At 39.7% G+C, this 20,647-nt stretch overlaps 1 protein-coding gene across 8 annotated transcripts in view; it reads right to left on the bottom strand.

Moving 5' to 3' along the window:
* STAU2 (staufen double-stranded RNA binding protein 2) overlaps positions 1-20,647 on the bottom strand; it is a 222,734-nt gene that overhangs the window by 82,965 nt on the left and 119,122 nt on the right. For 4 of the 8 annotated variants that reach the window (XR_008443743.1, XM_054017183.1, XM_054017186.1 and 1 more), the window contains one exon: positions 10,577-10,690. The exons of 2 other annotated variants lie outside the window; for them this stretch is intronic. Coding sequence is in view for 5 of the 6 variants with exons in the window: in XM_054017183.1 (XP_053873158.1) it covers positions 10,577-10,690 (114 nt within the window). In the remaining variant the exon portion in view is untranslated. Of the gene's footprint in view, positions 1-10,576; positions 10,691-13,279; positions 13,373-20,647 lie in introns of those variants that run through there. 2 more of the 8 variants (XM_054017187.1, XM_054017190.1) reach the window with 2 other exon arrangements.

Here is a 20,647-nt window from a genome sequence, read left to right as displayed (position 1 = left end):
ACGAGTCTTATAACTGATTAGAGTTGTGGTTACAAATTATCGACAGCAGACCACTTGCTGGTAGACATCTGGCTAATTACACGTTGCTGGCTCCTCCCCCATGCTTCCACCTGCTATACTGCAGTGAAAGACAGCTAAACATACATTAAATACTTTCCTAATATTATTGTGTTTATATAAGCAATTATGTAGCTGCCACAGGGATGTTATTTGGTGTTATTTCAAGGGGAAGGGATGTAGTCAGTGGGTCAGTGGGCCTGATTCTTAGTTGCCGTGCACTATGTCATTCATTGGTGGGAACTGTAAAACTCTGCCAGCTCAGAATGGTGGCATTTCATACCCACTCTGCACTGCTGAGAATAAATGTACATATGCGGAGCAATGGGGTATCTGGCTCTGTAACTCTGTTAAGATGGGGGTTACACTATGAAAGTGTGGGAACCCGCGAATGGGATCACTGGAACTCTCTGTCTGCATACTCAGAAAGGCAATGCTTTACATTCTGCTCTCACTTGGAAGGAAATTAGTAACTTAGTTTTTATTAAATGAAAGATTAAATTCTGCACAAATACATGTGTTTGATCTCATGCTCTCCAGGGAAAGCTTTAGTTGCAGCCAGGGAAGAGCAAACGCTCTGTCATGTACATCCAACATAAAAAAAAAAAAAAGACAGAAATTGAGTTAATATAAAACAGAATTCAAAAAATAAGGAGAGAATTAATGTACTAAAGCTTCTATCCACAAACGCAAGGAGCATGACAGACACGCAGAAAGTACTAAATAACAGACTATGATCTAGTAGGCATAACTAAAACCTGGTGGGATGACTCTCAAAACTGAAATGTCAGTATAAATTGGTATCGCTAAGGCTGCAAGTTTGTCATGGAGGTCAGGGAAAGTCACAGATTCTGTGACTTTCCCTGACCTCCATGAGTTCTGCAGCGGCCGATGTGGGTGGCCCGGGGGCCTCCTGAGTAGCTTGGGCAGCCCCTGGGCCAGCTGCACCGGCTTCTGCTGGGGCAGTCTCAGGCCACGGTGCCTCCCTCCCACAGCAGCAGGAGTTTGGGTGTGGGAGGGGGCTCAAGACTGAGGGTTGGGGAGTTGGATGGGGCGAGGGCTCTGGTTGATGCTTACCCCAGAAGACTCCCGGAAGCGGTGACAGGGCCTCGGCTCCAAGGTAGAGGTGTGGCGAAGTGGCTCTGTGCACTGCCTCCGCCTCAGGCACCACCCTGCAGCTCCCATTGGCCGTGGTTCCTGGCCAATGGGAGCTGCGGAGCCAGCTCTTGGGGCGGAGACAGCACGCAGAGCTGCCTGGCCACGCCTCTACCTAGGAGCTGAGGGAGGGGGATGTTGCAGCTTCTGGGGAGGTGTGGAAACAGATAGGGAGCCTGCCACCGCACCAACTCCCCCCCTCCTCTCCCCCAGCACCAACGGTAGTCCTTTGCTGCGTGCCACCTCCCTCACCCCCCAGCACCCACGGCGCCCCCAGGCTGCCCTCCCCGCTAAGATTTAGTCAAGTACAAGTACAAGTCATGGACAGGTCACGGGCCATGAATTTTTGTTTACTGCCCATGACCTGCTCATGACTTGTACTAAAAATAGCTGTGACTATAACATAGCTGTAGGTACAGCTTATAGGAGACAGAAAAGGAAGAGTGGGTTTGGTTCTAAGATGTCAAAAGTATTTTACAATTCTGTCATAGGATAAGTTGTCCCTCTCTAAGCATATTGGGGCCTCAGCTTCAGCTATGTCCAAGTTCCAACAAAACTAAAAAGTCTGATTATGAAGTAAATTTGAATAAAAAAATCTTGACATTTATTTTGTCACAAAACAAAAATCACTGTGGCTAGAAATTAATGTAGAGTTGTGGCCATCTAAGAATTTCTTCTGTCAGGTTGAAAATTGATGGGAAAGAAATTGAGAAGAGAAAGAAGTTGTATTTGCATCCTCATAAGCTTCCTTCTAATGCCATTCATTGTCTCTGGCAGTGGTAGCAACAGCCAAAATATTTCTTTTATATTCTGTAAATCATGACAACCAAAGCCTCTGACCTACGTATGTACCATTTCCCAGCATGCTCTACAAATATAGACCTTGCACTATATAAAATCAAAACCTATCCCTTCCTGGAGTTTGGCTTTATTAACAGAGATATCAACAATAAGCTAACAGAGGTCAGCTCAAACCTTGTCCCCAGACTTTGATGATCCTAGGGTTCCTCCCTTGGAACTGCACTGCCCACATCCTAGATCCTCTCTTCCCAGACAGCCACTCCTGTCTCTGTTATATTCAGGTGGAGTAAAGACTCACCAACCTAAGAGAGTCTGCATAACCTATTTAACCCTTTCCCAGTAAAATTAACACCTACTAGCAAGGTGGGCAAACAGTGTTACAGGCAAACACTGCCTGCATGGTACATGCCCCATCCTGGTTTGCTTGTTATTATTGTCAGGCATCTATATATCTGGGACATGAACTTTTCAGCAGCTGTTTATGAGGCCGATGTTCACTGCCTCTTGCTTCCTAGCATAGCCCCTTTCTGCTGCCACTGACAGAAATGCCATTCCATAGCACCACTTCCACCTCTACTACTCGTCATGGTTATTATTTTTAAACCTAACAATGAAACTGACAATAACAGTGGCTTGTATAAGGTATAAAGTGTTACAGAAACAGGACTCTTTTAGAAATTCCCTACCATGAAGCATGATAAGATAATAATGATACTATTGGGCTATTTTCTTCAACGTAATTAGTAGGTCAGCGCTAATGCAACACAAGCATTAATGTCAGGATTAAAGCAAGTTGCAGAGGCCAGGGCACAGGCTAGGCTTCAGAAGGATCATTCCTTTCACACTAGAAATACAGGAATAAACAGACTAATGTACAGTACTGCCAACTCTAAGAATTGTACGTTAAATCCCCCCGAATCATGGGGTTGGTTTAAAAATAATGAGATTTTAAGGAAACAATACACTGCAATGTGCTTTGGTCTGCTGCCTGAGCCAGTAAGAGGAAGCTAACCACCCCTGATATGCATGAAATTACTTCACGTTCAAAATTCAGACTTACGTGCACAGTATTCCCAACCCAAGTGTTCAAAAATCATGAGTGAGGCCATAAGATGGTCTTTAAAAATAATTTTGTTACTTTAATTTGTTTTCTGGTTTCTGAGCCTTCAGGGTGCACTCAGTTCATGTTTTCCAGCTTTTCTCTGCAACCACAATACTTTTTTGTTTTTAAACGAAAGCTGGGATTCTCTCAATCTGTTGATTCGTAGAGCTGGAGCGTTAAGAAAAATGCCAAATATCACAAGACGCACATTAAAATCATGAGCGTTGGCAACACTGCATGGACCCATAATGCACACACAAAAATATGGATATGCAGGATTCACTGTGCTCAAAGGAGTGAGAGAGCTGCTGTCTTCATGAATTCACAGAGTTTAATGCCAGAAGGGATCATAAGATCATCTAGTCTGACCTCCTGTATATCATAGGCCACAGAATTTCACCCAATTACCCCTGTACTGAATGCAATAACTTAGGGTTGAGTAATGCATAACTTGGGTCTTGTTGAAGCATATATCACAGAAAGGCATCCAGTCTTGATCTGAAGACATCAAGAGATGGAGCACTCAACATTTTCTTTGGTAGTTTGTTCCAATACTTAATCACCCTCACTGTTAAAAAATTTAACTTTTCTCTGTTAGATTAAAGAGCCCTTCTCCCCATGAAGGTGCTTATACACTGTAATCAAGTCACCTCTCAGTCTTCTTTTTGATATGCTAAACAGATTGAGCTCTTTAATTCCCTCACTGCAAGGCCCTGAAGTAATTTTTCTGGCTCTTTTCTGCAACTCCTCTAATATTTCAATTTCTTTCCCTCTCTATCCATCTTCCTTCTTATTCGCTTGCCTTCTCACACTCCACGGCCAACTCAGATTTGCCCAGTCTGCTGTTCTGCACTTCCTCACCATTTTTTCCCTTACAATCTCCTACCCCTCAAAATTTTCCCTTCTATGTCACATATTGCCCTATACCTCCAGTTTTCCTTCTGCGTCCCGCATTTCTCTGCAATTCCTCTCAGTGCCCTCTAACAATCCACATTCCTCTCTCCTCTTAGCTTCCTGTTCATTTCCAAACTATAGCGCCTAAAGACTATCACCATCCCTGCGGGCAGCCTGGCTTCTGTCCCACAAGAAACTATAGGGAATTTTACAAAAGGCAGCCTCACTTCTGCTTTCAGCTTCTGTAGGGAAATGGTGACCATCTTAACTGAGGGCAGCCTATGACATAAATTCTATTGGACATTTATAAAAAAGTTTGCAAGGCTGCTGCTGAATGCTGGGAGATTATGAGAAGGTATTAAAAAAACAAAATATATATTGGGAAACTCCTGATATTACAGCTGACAAAGCTGAATACAGGAGAAATGCCAGAGCCAAGAGATCTGGGTCACAGGCTCGGTTGGCAAGGGTATTAGAGAAACAAACCCCTTTTTACTATTTGTGAACACCAAATAACATTAGCTCTTAGGAACAAATTGCAATTTTTCCCTTTGAAAAACAGAATGGAAATGATTTCTTCAAAGCTGATTTTTGACCAAATGAGGTAAGCCTTGGCAGCTAGGGGCTTAGAGTGAAGACCACGCTAATGCCAATCATGTGATCAATCCCAACTAGTACTAATATGCTTTTTTTTTTTTTTTTTTGCTGTTTCACCACCATTTCAGAAATGTTTATTTGAATCTAAATTTGCTCAAGTGAATGCAGTTTAATATCAACAGTTTATTATTAACAACGACTTAGCCTTAGGCCAATGAGCAAAAATCCAAAATGTAGTACAATAAAACAAAACTAAATCTGGAATTATACAATAATAAAAACATATAAAGAAAGATGAAAAAGGACACAAACCATTAAACCATATATGATCACCATGACACGATGCAAATTGGGCATCTGCTCGAATCACAGATATATTATCAGATGCCAACAAATATTCTACTTTTTTAAGAGGTCATAGAAAAAAAAAAGGCATCCAGGACAAAAACACAGAAAGCCATTTTGACCTCAAGTGGCAATACAGATTACAATGTAATAAATAACCAGTAGTGTCTTCTTCCTGCCCTCAGTCCCAAGGACAGAGTCCGTTACATTTCTCGGTGCCAGTATATTGGCCTTCTAAGTAAATTGTCTGCATGGATTGAAAACAGAGAGCTGTGAATGATCTCCTTAGCAAGTTATTGCACAAACTATCTAAATATCTGGCACACCCATAAGTCTTTTTAACAAGGGGAAACCAAGGTGACATATTTGTAATAGAAACAACTGCCATATCCTATTGCTTATCAATATGCTCTATTCTTGACTTGATTATGGAGTTCCCATGTTTAAACTTCAACCTAATTATTTCTAATTGTAACACCTAGAGAATGCAAGGAATTTTGAATATATTCTAACTAACAAAATTTGCATGAGAAAGACCTGCTGAGCTCTTCCTGTAGGCATGTGCTGTAGGTGCATACCATGGGTATAGTTTGGGATGGACATGGGGGGCATTGCCCCTCCGCCCAACTGCAACCCTGGGCGGGCACAGAATTTGCCCCTACACACAGCCCAGTTGACCTGGCTGGAGCTACCCCACCCCTCGCCCCCAAATACAGAAGTCAAACTACGCCTATGGTGCATACTATAATTATAAAACCGAATATTAATATTGTGATGTTGCACTTTGTGCAGAATAGAACCCATGCCTATCTTGGCTCCAAGAAAAGCAGCAGGGATATTATTTGATAAACTGAGGATCTTCCTAAGGTATTTGTTTTGAATTACTTCCAGTCCCATGGGATCATTCCATTGCCATATTTCTGTGCTGTACAAAATTTGAGCACATACCTTAGACACAAAACACACTAAGGGCAGGTTTGACTAACTTACCCCCACAGGTCCAGGTAAAATGCAATATAGCGTGGATTGAATTTGAGGCCTTTTCTTTCGTTACCTGAAGATGTTGATTTTAGACGCCATTTTGTGAGATCCAGACACCCAGGTAAGGGAGAGAGCTAACTTGTTCAATATATTGCCCATCAATCCTCCATTTATGTAACCGCCATCTTTAGCTAAAGACATTTACTTTAGTTTTTGAATAATTTATCGAGAGGCCCTCCCACTGGCAATATGAACAAAATGCATTTAATAAACTCTTCAGGCCCACTGGTGTTTGTGATAACAAAACCACATCCTCTGCATATAAGAAAACAGACACAGAGTGATTCATAATTTTAGGGGACAGAATTGATCCTTTTTTAATGCTAAAACAACATCATAGATATAAAAATTAAAACAAAGAGGAGCTAAAAAGACAGGCCTGCCAAACCTCCGATGTAACTGGGATGAAATCTGTTTATTTCCCACACAGGCCTATACTAATCTTGGCCACTGTATGTTTATGAAGAGCTCTCAAAAAAAAAAGTAACTGGGGATCTATTCCAGCAATCTATAATTGCCGTCCCTATCAACAGAATCAAAAGCCAATTTCAGATCAACAAAAGCTGCGTACCATTTTCTTTTCTTAGGTGGCACATATTGATAGATCAAATAAGAAAGAAAAACCGATGGTCTCTGGTGGAGTGGGCATTTTGGAAACCAGCTTGTTCCTCAGCAAATCATTTACTATTTTTCTGCCCAATCCTCTAATCTCCCCAAAAGCTCTCTAGTGTAAATTTTTAAAACAACATCCAATACACTAACTAGACAGTAATTTCCTGGATCTTTCCTATTCCCTTTTTTATAAAGTGGAATAATAATACTGGTAGCCCAACCTGAGGGCATATTAATGTTGGGGAAAAGTTTAGCCAAAACAGGTGCCCACTGATCAAAATTCTTCTTAAATACTTCCATAGCAATAAAATCCTCCTTTGGGGCTTTATTACAATATTGTTGATTAAAAAATTAAGATAAAACAGAACATTCTGGAAGAGAACAGGGAATGGAGGTTACCTGAGCTGATTGTATTATTATAAAGTCTGAAAAAATATTTCTCCCAAATTAGGATGACCAGGTAGCAAGTGTGAAAATTGGGAAGGGAGTGGGCACAATAGGCACCTATATAAGACAAAGCCTCGAATATTGGGACTGTCTCTGTAAAATCGGGACACCTGGTCACCCTATCACAAATATGGTTGGGGATCAGCACTTCAATATTACTCCTAGTCTTATTGGAACCCATTGCTGCCAATGTCCAAAAACGTACAGAATTTTTCATTTTGGCAGTAGATTCAGATTCCTTCTACAGTGCCATATGATGTTCCAGCTTTTTTTCTTCCTTTCTTTCAGCAATGTTTTAGAAAGTTCTCTAGAATTCACTAGGTTTGTGATGGGGTCTTGTGAACTGTCTTTCCTAACCTCTCTGGCCATAATCTGTTACTGTTTTTTCTGACAAAAACAATCATGCAGTACAAAAAAAAGGTTCAACTCCAATACATTTACTAGAAACAAAAAACTCAGAAAAAATTAGAGTGGGCATCTTCTACACATCACTGGAAATGGAAAAGATTGATTGACTGGAAAACTGCTGATCAACTCTTAACATAGTTGAAAAATCCACTCATGGTGGATTATAACTATACTGCTGGGTAACCACGCTGGTTTTAGACATGCATAATGAAGATGTTCCTAAGTTACAACGGACAATGTAGACCCAGAAAGTAGACTCCAGCACAGGAAATGCCATTCTGGACTTCTTGAGAGGAAGAAGTGACCATTATCAGATCCATGATACTACTCAATTTCACCAAACTAAGGAAGTGGCTCAAAACAACAATACAAGATGAAGATATGGAAAGATGTATTAGGTCAAGTAGTCCAACCTTCTGCCACAGTAGGGTTGTTGCTAGTGCTAGTTGCCAATATACTGTAGTTTAATATATATTTATATGATGGGTTCCATCACCTCTCCAGAGGAACTATTTTATTCTCTCAGGTCATTTTCCATGATATACAACCTGAATTTATAGGATTTAGATTTTAGGGATGAAAATTGGGCAAAATTAAGAAATCTAGTGAGTAAGTTCTGAAGGGAAGAAGTATTAAAATCTACAAGTGTGGAAAAAAAATGGGGGATCCTAAAAGCACCCCAGGCCAGATCCTCAGCTGGTGTAAATGAGCATATGTCTATTAAAAATCAAAGTCCTGTTTGATTTACACCAGTTGAGGATCCAGCCCATCATAACTAACATACAGCGCAAAAGATACAATGTGTAAGAAACAGCAAATACGAGTTAAGACAGGTTTTTCAATAATTTAATTTTTATTGAACTGGTGCCTTTTATGACTTCATTTCAAATGTAAAATTGAGATCCTTCACCCTAACAAAGCCACAATAGTGTCTCTCTTTATTTTTGCTAAATCCACAGTATTCATTGACACTATGTAAAACCATTATGATGAAAATTGTAACTGATCAATTACAATCATATCAGGTCAGAGGGGAAAGAGATTTTTAGTCAGACTGTTTAAAACTCTAATGTTATTCATTTTATGTTAAATTACTTAACTCAAACTTCTGATAAAAAATTGGGAGAAAAGTTTTATTTGTTAATGAGTCATTCTACTCTGCCACTTCAGATGGCAGCTAGGAATGCTTCCCTTCCAATTTTTCTAGTTTCCCAAAACAATCACAGGCAGCCCATCCCCACACTGGGGCACCAGATAGGGGAGGAGTTCCCTCAACACCTGGAGGAAGAGAGAGAGAGAGAAAACCAGGATCTCCTAACAATTCCATGAATCTAGTGGGCCATCCCGCCTCTGGGATAACAGCCTTTTCCTGCTGCTAGATAGTGTAGGTAGTCCTGTAGTTCAAATGCAGGTACTCAAGTGTTGCATGATGGGAGTCATTCTTACAGCTGTACATAATATTTCCTTTTAAAAACACTTAGGAAATTACATTAAAAAAAACTATAGTACAAGAACATTATTTAAGTTGCAAAGTCAAGCAAGGTTAAGGAAAGCCAGATTTATGATTGCCCATGCAACCTTAATTCTACTCCTTTTTGCATATGCATTATGATATAATCTTTAATTATATGACCACATATTATTGTTTTCCACAGGCCCTCTGTCTAATTCAGTGCATAGAATGGACATACAAGTGGAACAAATTAAGATTGAATAAGCAACATTAAATCTGGCAATTCCTATCTTTTGAGTGGTTGACTTTTCAACCTAAGTAACGTTTTTTCATCATAGCTTTTTAAAAAAATGTAATTGTTTATATAACTTTAAAGGTGATTTCTATTTAGAAGGTGATTTTTTGTTTACAAGCCATGCTGTTGCCTAAATAAATGCCAAGCCAAGGCCGAGTTGACTGGTAGCCCAGAATGCAGTTGTTACCAAGTTGACAGGGACCACCTCAGATCCTTACTGAGTACTGATAGGTCTAAATATTGTTTCTGAGACATAACTAGGTTAAAAAGGAGTTCTTACTGAAAGATAAGCTGAGAAAGTTTGGAACAGTATAAACAATTTGCTGGATGAAATGAGAGGTTGAGGGGAATATGTTTGTTGAATCACTAAGATATTTACCATAGTTTACCATTATAGTAAAGTACCACGTAGTTGTGAGTCACTACTTTATAGACAGGAAGAATCCTCAAGCTATCATATAAATAACTAAAGGGATTCGTTTATATTAACAGCTAGCTCCCTACAAATTTCCATTTAATTCTTTTAACCTAAAACATGGCTAAAGGTTCTGAATCTTTTCCCCAAACATAACTAATTCTGATCATTGCCAAAACGTCTCCTTCTTCTCCCTGAAAGAAGCTTACATTTAGGCTGACAAAGTGTATGACATATTTAGTACAATTTAAAGATGACTCGCAAAAGCAAATAAAAACTGCTTGTGCCCTTTTTTGTTTTCTTCTTATATATACCCAGGGTCTGAAAAGTGCGGTGTTTGATTTACTATTTTATTTGACTTGTTTTTTGCATTAGAAATAGCTGAAGTATCAAAGTCTTGTCGTCTTCCATGTTTTTATAGAGCACTGTTTTGGAAGACTATAGAACTAGAATGGAAGTCTCCTCAGATCTCAGCTGAAGTGGCAAGGGAGAAGGAATGATTAACAAAGAAAAATTTTGTCCCAGGTGTTTGCCAGAAGCTTGAGTTAAATAAAAACAAAAACAAATTTCAGTTTTTCTCAACTGCAAAGCTGCCAGTCTCTTGTCACTTAGGATGCTGTCATCCCTCTATTTCTCCAGTCATCCATAAAATCAGGGTAGATAAGACCTGATATTACGAACATAAAAAAACCACCCAGCAGACCCTTACACACCAGTTTAAACCCAAAACATTCAGGTTTTCTTTGTACATCTTGAAGAAGCAAAAGAGGGCACAAATGCAATTTCCTCTCCTTCGTGGGTCACCTTAAGGATTTTATTGCGGCAATATAGGCAAACGGTGGTGGCAAGAACATGCCATAAATAAAGCAGTATTTGTGCAAAGGTGAGATTTAGTAATACTGACATCTTAGTTGGCCTTATTAAATAGATATGTGTGGGGTGAGGGTATTATACCTGGTCATGGCTGGCTTCAATGGAGCTTCCGATGCCATGGAAAGTCATCTGCACAGGAGACAGTGTCAAACAGGTCATACACTCTTTGCCATTTTGTCTATCACTGTAGTGTACCTATAACAGAATAACATAAGTAATCTGCTAAACACCGGATTCCATAAGGGAGTCATGCTGAAATAATCTGTCCCTTTCCAACAAGACTGTAAAGGAATTCAAAACATTTACACTCAATCCAGTTCTAATATAAAACAAGGAGTGTGCAAAATATTCTGTGTATCCACATGCTCAACTGGGGACAAATGTCAGTTGTTAATCAGTTTCTTGGTTCCTCTTTAGGCACGATGTGCTGCAGAGCTTAGGAACCTTGAGGCTCAATTAAGGGTGTTGTTACAGACCTATGAAACTAGGTCCAAGTTTCAGTTTTGAACTTACATGTTTATTTTTAATAACCTTTTATAGATCAGTTAAAAAACTTTAGTATAAATTACTATGGTCTCCACAGACTTGCACTGACTAGAGCTGGTTGGGAATTTTTCGATGAAACTTTTTTCATCTGAAAATGCCAGTTTATTGGAAAAAAAATTTTTTGCAACAAAAGGGTCAGTTTCAACAAATTTCTTGACAGAATGTTGAATAAAACCTTTTGAAATTGCTGAAATATTTAATTTTGACATTTTCTAAATGACAATTCTGGTTTTCCAGTTCAAAAAGACATTTAGTTTAGAAACTTAATCCAGTTATAGTAAAAACATTTTTAAATGGTCAAAAATGAAACATTTCAAAATTATTGAAACAAATTTGACCTGAAGTGAATTTTTCAAAACAATTGACCAGAAGTTAATCTCCCCCTCCCCTTACACACACACATTTTTGATGCACAATACTTCTGAAGATTTCAACTTCTCATTCCCATTTGGAATGGAAAAATTTGTTTTGCCATCCCAAAAATTTTCACAGGATGGGGAAACCATTTTCCATCCAGCTCTGGCACGGACATTACTTTTAATTTTTTCACTGCAATGTGATCTCTATTGAAATGCACTGTTTGGCATTGCAATATGGTTATCATAGATGTGAATTTGATAACAGTTTTTCTTTGTAATCAAATCAAAATGACTCATAACATGGGGAAGGAAGTCACATTATTTTTAGAGCTGTCTAGCTTATCAATCTCTATTGGTATCAAAAAGCACACACTAATCAAATTCTTGAGTGGAATATACAGGAAGATACTGGTCCTACTGGATTTTCCCCTTTGCCTTTTGGTCACCTTAAAACAGCTCTTAAACCTTCTACAGAAAGAGAACCGTCTTCTGTCTTGAGGCAAAATGAAGTCAAGCATCTCCAATGTTTTATTAGTAGGAACTGGGTTTGCCACTCAGGCTGAACTGATGAAATATTACAATCTGCTTTGTAGCTCCTGGTTTCTTGACAGGCAGATAAAGCACTTTGTTCTACAAGAGGGATGGAATTTAGTTTATGGTGGTAATTTACATTGGTTACCTGACCCCTGTCAGAAATGGAAAGGGAGATTAGCCCTACTGGAGACAGACATTTTAGGCTTGTACCTATTTACAGCTGTACGGCTATTGGGAAAAGGTTATGTGATAGAGCCGCATCTTTAAATTTAGGCTAGAAATTTGATTATTATTATTATTTCTGTGGACAACTAGGAGCCTTATTAAATGATCCCAAATGTCTGTGGAATTGATTAAGAGATATATAACACTGGATTGTGCACTGGGTTACTGTATGCCTTGTGCCCGATTCTTCTCTCTTACTGGATAAACTGGGAGTAGTTGAATTGAGGAGTTACACCAATGCAAAACTGGTTTAAGTGAGAGGATAATCATGCCATCAGCATGTTGCAGAGTTAACCTTATTGATCATGCTGCCTGTTGCATATGTGTGGCCAAATGGCCTCTGTGAGATCTATAATGTGAATTTTCCCTTGTGCTAGACATAAAAATACTGATTTCACGCAACCTCTTGTTACAGCTTTCTGGATCATCCCTCTTCCCCCTCCCCCCCTCATCCACCTCCACAACATGTGCCTACTAAATTGCTTATGGCTGTCTGCCAGAAAAGCCATACTACTTACTGAGAAACCACAAGAGGCCCCTTCACATATACAACGGCTCAACTCTGATTGATCGAAAGAGTTATGAAGGTATGAAATTGGGCTTACAAACATTAACTGAAGTTCTCTAAATATCAGGACTACTGTTATTACAAGAATGTATCAGGAACCCATAATCATAGTATCTAGTTGCAAATCCAAATACTGCTGAATATATGGTGTAGGGAGAGAGGGCCAGGGAAGCGTCACAGGATGATTCTGTGTCTCCAGCATGCCACAGAGCAGGCACCAGGATTAGGCCCCAAATAAGCCAAAACTGATATTAATCAATAAGTGCTTTTGTAATCACACACACACAGTGGAGCAGATACATATCGTACAGTGCGCAGGGAGGTCTGAAGCAAGGAACTTTTTTTAATGAGAGTATATGAACAAATTCATTGATCATAGAAATAACTGCACAAATGTAACTAGCTACAAGAACAAGAAATGTGATAAACTCAGCGTTTTAATTATCTCCCTTTCTGAGCTAAGTACTGCTGAATAAGCTTTGTGATGCACGCTGGTCTAGTCCAATGGGTCAGCCATTATTTAGAAGTTTCTCAGCCACCCGCAGTCTTCAAAACATCTCGCCAACACAAGGCACCCTCAGTTTAACCAGATTCAATGTTTTCTTCATCAATCTTCCATTTCCCTGAGCTAGGAACTGATGGGTGCTGGGGAGTCGGAAGGAAACAGAATATAGTTCTTTAGCCAGACTTCTCTGGCCTGTCATACAGTCTGCAAAACACAGTATTTGTCACAGAGATCTATGTGGCAGTTGGAAAACAATTGTATTATTGGCTTTGTTGTTCTCCTGGGCTGAAGTGGCTCGCTTGCATAGCATCTGGGAACACGAGCACTTCATTGACAGAATGCAGATGGAGGCATCCAGGATGGAGGAAGGTAGTCGACTATAGATGACTACAGGGGTATCAGGGAGGGAAGGAAGAACTGACTGCTTTGTGAGGAGGAGAGTGGCTGCTGACCACCCCGGGCAGCAGACACTGCTCCATCCCCACCCAGGCCCATCTGAGACAAGAACTGGTATGCAATACTGGCAGCTGGAAGAGAGGACCAGATCCCAATGGCCAATGAGGGGGAACCACCTGTCTCCAAGCCTGGAAAGCTACCACCCCCAAGAGGGAGAGACAAAGGGTGGTGGTGGTTGGGGACTCCTTTCTAAGGGGGGGGCGGAGGCGTCCAACTGCCAACCTGATGTGGCATCCCAGGAAGTGTGTTGCCTGCCCAGAGTCCACATGCAAGACATTATGGAAAGGTTGCTGAGGATCATCCATCTGCTAATCCATGTGGACACTAATGATACTGCAAGGTAGGACTCTGGGCAGATCAGCAGTGACTACAAGGCTCTGGGAGTGAGAATAAAGGAGTTTGGGGGCACAGGTGATATTCTTGTCAATCCTGCTGGTTGAGAGTAAGGGCCCAGGCAAGGACATGCATATCCTGGAGAGGAATGCATAGCTGCACAGATGGCACTGGCAAGAAGGCTTGGGCTTCCTTGACCATGGGATGCTGTTCTGAGAAGGAAGACTGCTGGAGTCCACCTGAGCAACATGGAAGAGCATCTTCATGAACCAACTTGCCAACCTAATGACTAGGGCTTTAAACTAGGTTCAAAGGGGACAGGTGACAAAAGCTCACAGGTAAATAAAAAAAAGTGACCTTGACAGAGGGCTGGAAGTTTGAGGGAGTGTGCAGGGGGAGGGAGGGTGAGAATGGAAAATTACAATAGGTTCATAGGAACAACAAGAGGGAATACAATGGGATACTCTGCTCAACATCTTAGATGCTTATAAACAAATATAGGATATAAACAGGAAAAACTGGATGTCTTAGTATGCAATCTAAATTATGACTTAATTGGCATCACAGACTCTGTGGGATAAATCTCATGACTGGAATATTGGTATAAAGGGGAATAGCTTATTCAGGAAGGATAGGCAGGGGAAAAAGGGAGAAAGTGTTGCATTGTACATCAATGTATATAGTTGTTCTGCAGTCCAGAAGGAAGCGAGAAGCAGAGCAGTTGAAAGACCGTGGGTGAAGATAAAAGTGGGGGGAAAAGGGGTAATGTTGTGGTTGGGGTCTGCTATCGGCCACCTAATCCGGAGGATGAGGCATTTCTAAAACAAAAAACAAAACAAAACAAAACAAACAAACAAACAGAAATATCCAAACCACAAGACCTGGTAGTAATGGGGGACACTAGTTGAAGGCTGACCAGGTATTCTTAGCAGCAGCCTCAGAATCTGAGATTGGGGAGTGGCAGCTGGAGGCTGGCCAAGTGCTCTGAGAGTGTTTACATTGTAATTACTAAGATTAATAACTACAATAATACTTTGTGTTTGAAGTTCCTAAGTGCCTATAACTCAAGGGCCCCAGAGTGCTTTACCAACGTTCATCTTTACCATACTTGTCAGGCAGGCAAGTACTATTTGTGCAGAGAGGTTAAGTGACTGGCCCATATTCATTCAAGGAGTGAGTGGCAGTGAATGAAATACAAGCAGGCTTCAGTTCCCTTTTCTAATCCACTGACCATGTTCATTCTCCTTATATTTAGGAAGTAAAAATAAAAAGATTATGAACAGCAAATACTGTCAAGATTCACCACCTCGTTTTAAGCTTTAGCGTTTGAAATAAAGAGAAGTTCATAAATGAGCTCAGGCCCCTTTTAGGAGTAAGCAGCTACAAAATTCAATTTAGTAAAATGTGAAGTATTTTGTTTAGATTTTTTGTTTTATAAATAACAGCAGCCTCTGTAAGGAGAAGTATCATGAGTCTGGTAAAGGAGTGTCTGTGATAACATAATGATGCTAATAGCTGTAAGTTTCTGAGCAAAAATTCCAGAATCCTGAGCAGATTTGGGCTAACGTGTGTATGCTTCTCTGCAAGAAACCTGCTACTGAATACACTAGTAAACATCCCAGACACCAGATTCAAATCATGGGCTATATCCTGGCTGCCTCCTTCCCGGAAGCACACATCAGCGGTGTAGTCACATATTCATGATCGTATGCTCTTTGTTGTGACAGTGGCAACTATGCACCACCTTGCACAGATTATTCCAGTGAGGAGAACAAATCATCTATATGGTTTGACTGTGTGTGCTGTGTGCAGGGCCATGCTGGCCAGAATGTGGATGCATATTAATATTGCTTTTGTAGCATTTGTGTGTGTCAACGCTGAAGCCAGTTAATAACTGGGCCAAAATTTGGCCCTTGTTTTTACTACTCTCTGTTACTAGAAAAGAGTTTAATTGTATATTCTACTTTGATGGGATGTTATGTGTTTCAAAATATTTATGTTTACCATGTTACAACTGAATGCAAGATGATATAGCCAAAATTTTTCACTTTGCAGACTAGTTTAATAATGGAAAATCCGATTGAGGCTGTATAAAAATACATCAGAATTTAGTCGTTCTAGGATTACTACTAACATAGCACTACTGTAAAATTTAGCCTTCTGTTACTTTGTATATTGAGTATAAAAACACACATCCCTTGATTCTTGAATCTAGTTTTACTGCTATGCCATTCACCAGTTACACATACAGTAGCGACAGGAATTGTCAAATAATATTGCAGATTTACCTCACACCTTTCAACAACTCAGTTTATAACAAAGGGCCAAAATGCCATTACAGAGATATTACACCTACTAACCATGGCTCTGATTCTGCACAAATGTGTATGTGCTTAACTTCAAGCACATGAGTAAGTCTCATTGCCTTCGTTGGACTACTCATGGGCTTAAAGTTAAGTATGTTTGTTTGCAAGAACATGGCCTGTGCTGTTATTAGGTCACAATTATTCAGAGGAAGATACCCCTTATACTAGTTGTCAGTGGTTCTGACTAACCATAATGCATTAAACTACTGTTTGAAAATAAGGTAGCTTTATGATAACCAGACACTGAATGGAGCAAAAAAAAAAAAAAAGTCAGCTCCGCAAAGAGATTTTCACACACTACAGCTTAGCTGTTCACAGTTTGAAGCACAAATTCTGTCTGGCCAAACACTTCCTTTCTTGCACATTTATTAGCTTAAAAAATAATGTGAACTACAAAAAAAAAAAAAAAAAAGTCATGTATGACACTGGAGTTCATGTTTCAAACCAAAAAAAAAAAAAAAAAAAATACACTGATTCAAAGTATCAGCAGGAGTCTCAGAATGCTAGACAGAAATAAACTGGCTAATAAAATGCCATTATGTTCAGCAATGCACAAATCTTTAGGATTGACACGCCACCAGGGCCATTCTGTTAGAACAAAAGATGGCGTTTCTTTAAAATTTGCCCTTAAATTCAAATTCTGCCCTCAACTATTCTAAATTTACATCATTGTAACTCTGATGATTTCAGACAGGTTACTCCAGATTTCTGTTGGCGAACAGAGAAAATGGTAAAGAATTTTGATTCATATGACAGTCTTACAACATATTTTCCTTCCATTTAACTTTTTGTTGAATCGTTTATTTTTGCCACATTTCTCCTTACTATTTTATTTATGTTAACTGTATACTCTTAGTAATTGGATTTGCTATTTTAAGCAGTAAGAGAGTTTAAAAAAAAATAGTGCTCATACTTTGGTCCACTTCTGTTCCAATGACAAATAGTGTTGGGAAGCTACACAATAATTAATCTGGTTTACATATGTACACTGATGAATTCAAACCATTTGTGACCCAAGCTCAGACTCAGGAGTTTCTACCATATATTAGTCTAGCAAATAAGGTGTGAATCTTTTAAATCTCCTTAAGCCCCCTTCCCCCTACCCCACACCTTTTGCCCCAATGTTAGAATTAACCACATCTGATAGGGAATGGCACATAAAATATCAAGTTAAAACATTTCTTACTGGTCGTAGTAGCTACCTTACAATTTGACAGAGAAGAGAGTGGAGGGGGCATACAGTGCAAACAAAATAAGGAGGGTAAAAAGACCCAAAACATGAAAAACAATTACAAAATGATGGAGTATAAATGCAAAAAGCAAGACCCAGATGAAAATATTTTTCTCAGTCCCAGATGAAAAAAATAAGACATAAAAATAAAAAGAAAAATCATAAAAAAGCATTGAATCAAACGGTTTCCTGCAACGCTGGAGTTCCTTGATGTAGTGGGGTTACTAAATATAGTATTTTACTAATCTCAGCAGGGAGCTGGCTAACTGCATGCCTGTCAGATGTTTCTAATGGTCACCCCCTGTGGAACAAATCTAAGGAGCGCATGAAAAACACCCACATTTAAGAAAGACCCCTTGCTAGATCATTAAGGAAAGATAAAGGCCTGTACATTCATATGTGATATATAACACAATCATTATGTCAAGAAAACATATGTTTGATTAGTATGCTTCAGGTTCATTAATCGCTGTGTCCACTTCACAGCAGTGGGCAAAGTTTCCATTGTAGCTACTGCATGGAAGAGTAAAGATACTCGGTAGCTAAAAGACTGACAGTTCAGCACTAAATCTTGGGATATTCATAACATGCTCCCTGCTTGTACAGCCAGCATACCAGCTGTATTATAGGCTTAAATCTTTATTAAAACATGCAGTACTAGGTTTCTGACTAAGAAATAAACACTTGCTGCACCATAAATAGATAGCTTAACAAACATTATAGGGACAATCCTGATATTCAGGGCTTTTTCTTATATAGGCGTCTATTACCCCCACCTCCTGTCCCGATTTTTCACATATGCTATCTGGTCATCCTCGTCATAGGTTACCAGAACAGGTTTTTATATTGCTGGTTATAGTGGAGTGGACACTTAAGTTGCTGTATATAAAAACTTTTGTACATAGTGAACTGCAGTAGGTAAAGATGGAAAAAACTTATTAGATCAGGACATAATTCCCCCAAAGAGGACATATCAGATATTTATTAAACTAATTCTGCACTTGATCTTAGTCAAAAAGGCTTGTGCCCCATTTATTTATATACCCTCCAAACAGAAGTCTCTTGTTCTCAGTGATGGCTGTGATTTTAAAAGCTCATGCATACATCCATTGTGCTCAGTCAAGTGAGAAAGGCCTAGCCATTGACCTTTCCTGTCTTGTCATTGTAGTCAATGTGATGCTCAGTTCCATCTGAAAGGAAAGTAGGGCTTCAGCCACTGTAGTTGCATGGATCACAATGCAGCAAAATGTGTACAGTAACTTAATTTATCTTCCCTCTATCACTAGATAATATGTGCTGGGAATTAAGGTGTCGGAATGGCATGCCTAAGTTTCACATGTAAAAGAAGCAACAATGTTTTCAGTCGATGCCATTCGTGACTGCAAGAACAACTCTGTGCCTGAACAAGAGAGCCAGCACTCATTTCCTACAAATCTAGTTACGGAGGGATATATTTATCTGTGAAGAAAATACTTTTATTGTACAAAGTTAAAAATTTTAAATATATCACCCACAAAACACTACAACCAACCAGCCTGAAAAAAACAAACACATGAATTACTCAGACATGAAACATTGTAAAACACTATAGAGCAATGTAAGTCATACCGGACACAGTTCTAATACAAATGTCTTAGCCGCCTCTGATTCACTAACACATAATTATTCAGAAAACAACTAATATATTCTTGGAGAGAAAAGCCAAATTCAATTTATATTTCAAACAGTCAAAGTAAATATGAAAATGGTGCCAAATTTGTATAAAAAAATTCCTGTGATCTTCTGTTTTCTTCATATGTACTGGGAAAAATGAGGGGTTTGTACCTTGCTAATGAAGTATACAAGGAAAGGGTTTGCTTTAGAAAGTTTGTGGAGGAACAAGTGACTGATGTAACTGCTTCTAATAACTGAGGAATTAAGGCAGGTTTGGAGAAAAACATTCATATTTTAAACAACATTTTGGCTTCAACGGAAATATGTATTCACCTGCTGCTAATTCTCTTCTTGGTTATGAAGACTGTTTAAGTGAAGATGGAAACTTATAAGCTGTCTATGTAGTGCAAGTGAAAGCATATATTGGAGGTTACTATCTTGATGAGCAAGGGGAGTTAATCAGTGTGAAATTGCAAGCAGAAGAACAGCTCCCAGAATTTGCTGAAAATCTGGTGATAAGTTATTGTGACAGGGCAAGGCTAGATGGCTATAGTAAAGTAATGGGAGACAGATATATTAGCCACAGGCTAAACAAATCCCTGTTACCAGGATAAGCAAATGGCAGCTGCTCCAGGTCAATTAAGACACCTGGGGCCAATTAAGATCTTTCCAGAAGGCAGGGAGGACAGCTACGTTGATTGGGCCACCTGAAGCCAATCAGGGGCTGGCTGAAACTAGTTAAAAGCCTCCCAGTTAGTCAGGTGGGCATGTGTGCCAGGAGCTGAAGGAGGAAGCTGTGCTGTTGGAGAGACTGAGCAGTACAAACCATATTAGGCACAAGGAAGGAATCCTTGAGGTAAGGGTGAAGTGGATCTTGAGGAGGGGGGGCTGCTGTGGGGAAGTGGCCCAGGGAATTGTATGCGTCTTGTTTCTAAGAAGTCAGCTACTGAAGCTGATACTATTAGGGTCCCTGGCCTGGAGTAGAGGGCAGGCCTGGGCTCCCCCCTGATTAATCATGAGTTTGGGAGACAACAGAGACTGTGCAAGGGAGGGTAGCTTTTCCTCCCCTCCCTTGCTGGCTTATGATGAAAATGGCTCAGTAAGCTGTGACCCTTGCTTCTAGAGAGAGAGGCGCTACGTGGAGTGTCACAGTGAGCCTCTGAGGCTAGCAAAATCTGCCAGGAAACACGGGACCTATGGAGACAAGGACAGAGCTTTGTCACACTATCCATTCTATTGTGGAGTAATTTAGGTATGCAACATTGTACATACAAAAAACCCCACCTCATTATTTTCTTTCACAGAAGGCACATACATTTCACTTCTAAAAATAATGTTTCTTTGTGCTCCCAATTTTTAAAATGACCAGACTTCTA

This window comes from Malaclemys terrapin, chromosome 2, assembly GCF_027887155.1.
Source record: "Malaclemys terrapin pileata isolate rMalTer1 chromosome 2, rMalTer1.hap1, whole genome shotgun sequence".
Taxonomy (NCBI): domain Eukaryota; kingdom Metazoa; phylum Chordata; order Testudines; family Emydidae; genus Malaclemys; species Malaclemys terrapin.
This window is presented reverse-complemented; position numbering and strand designations above follow the sequence as displayed.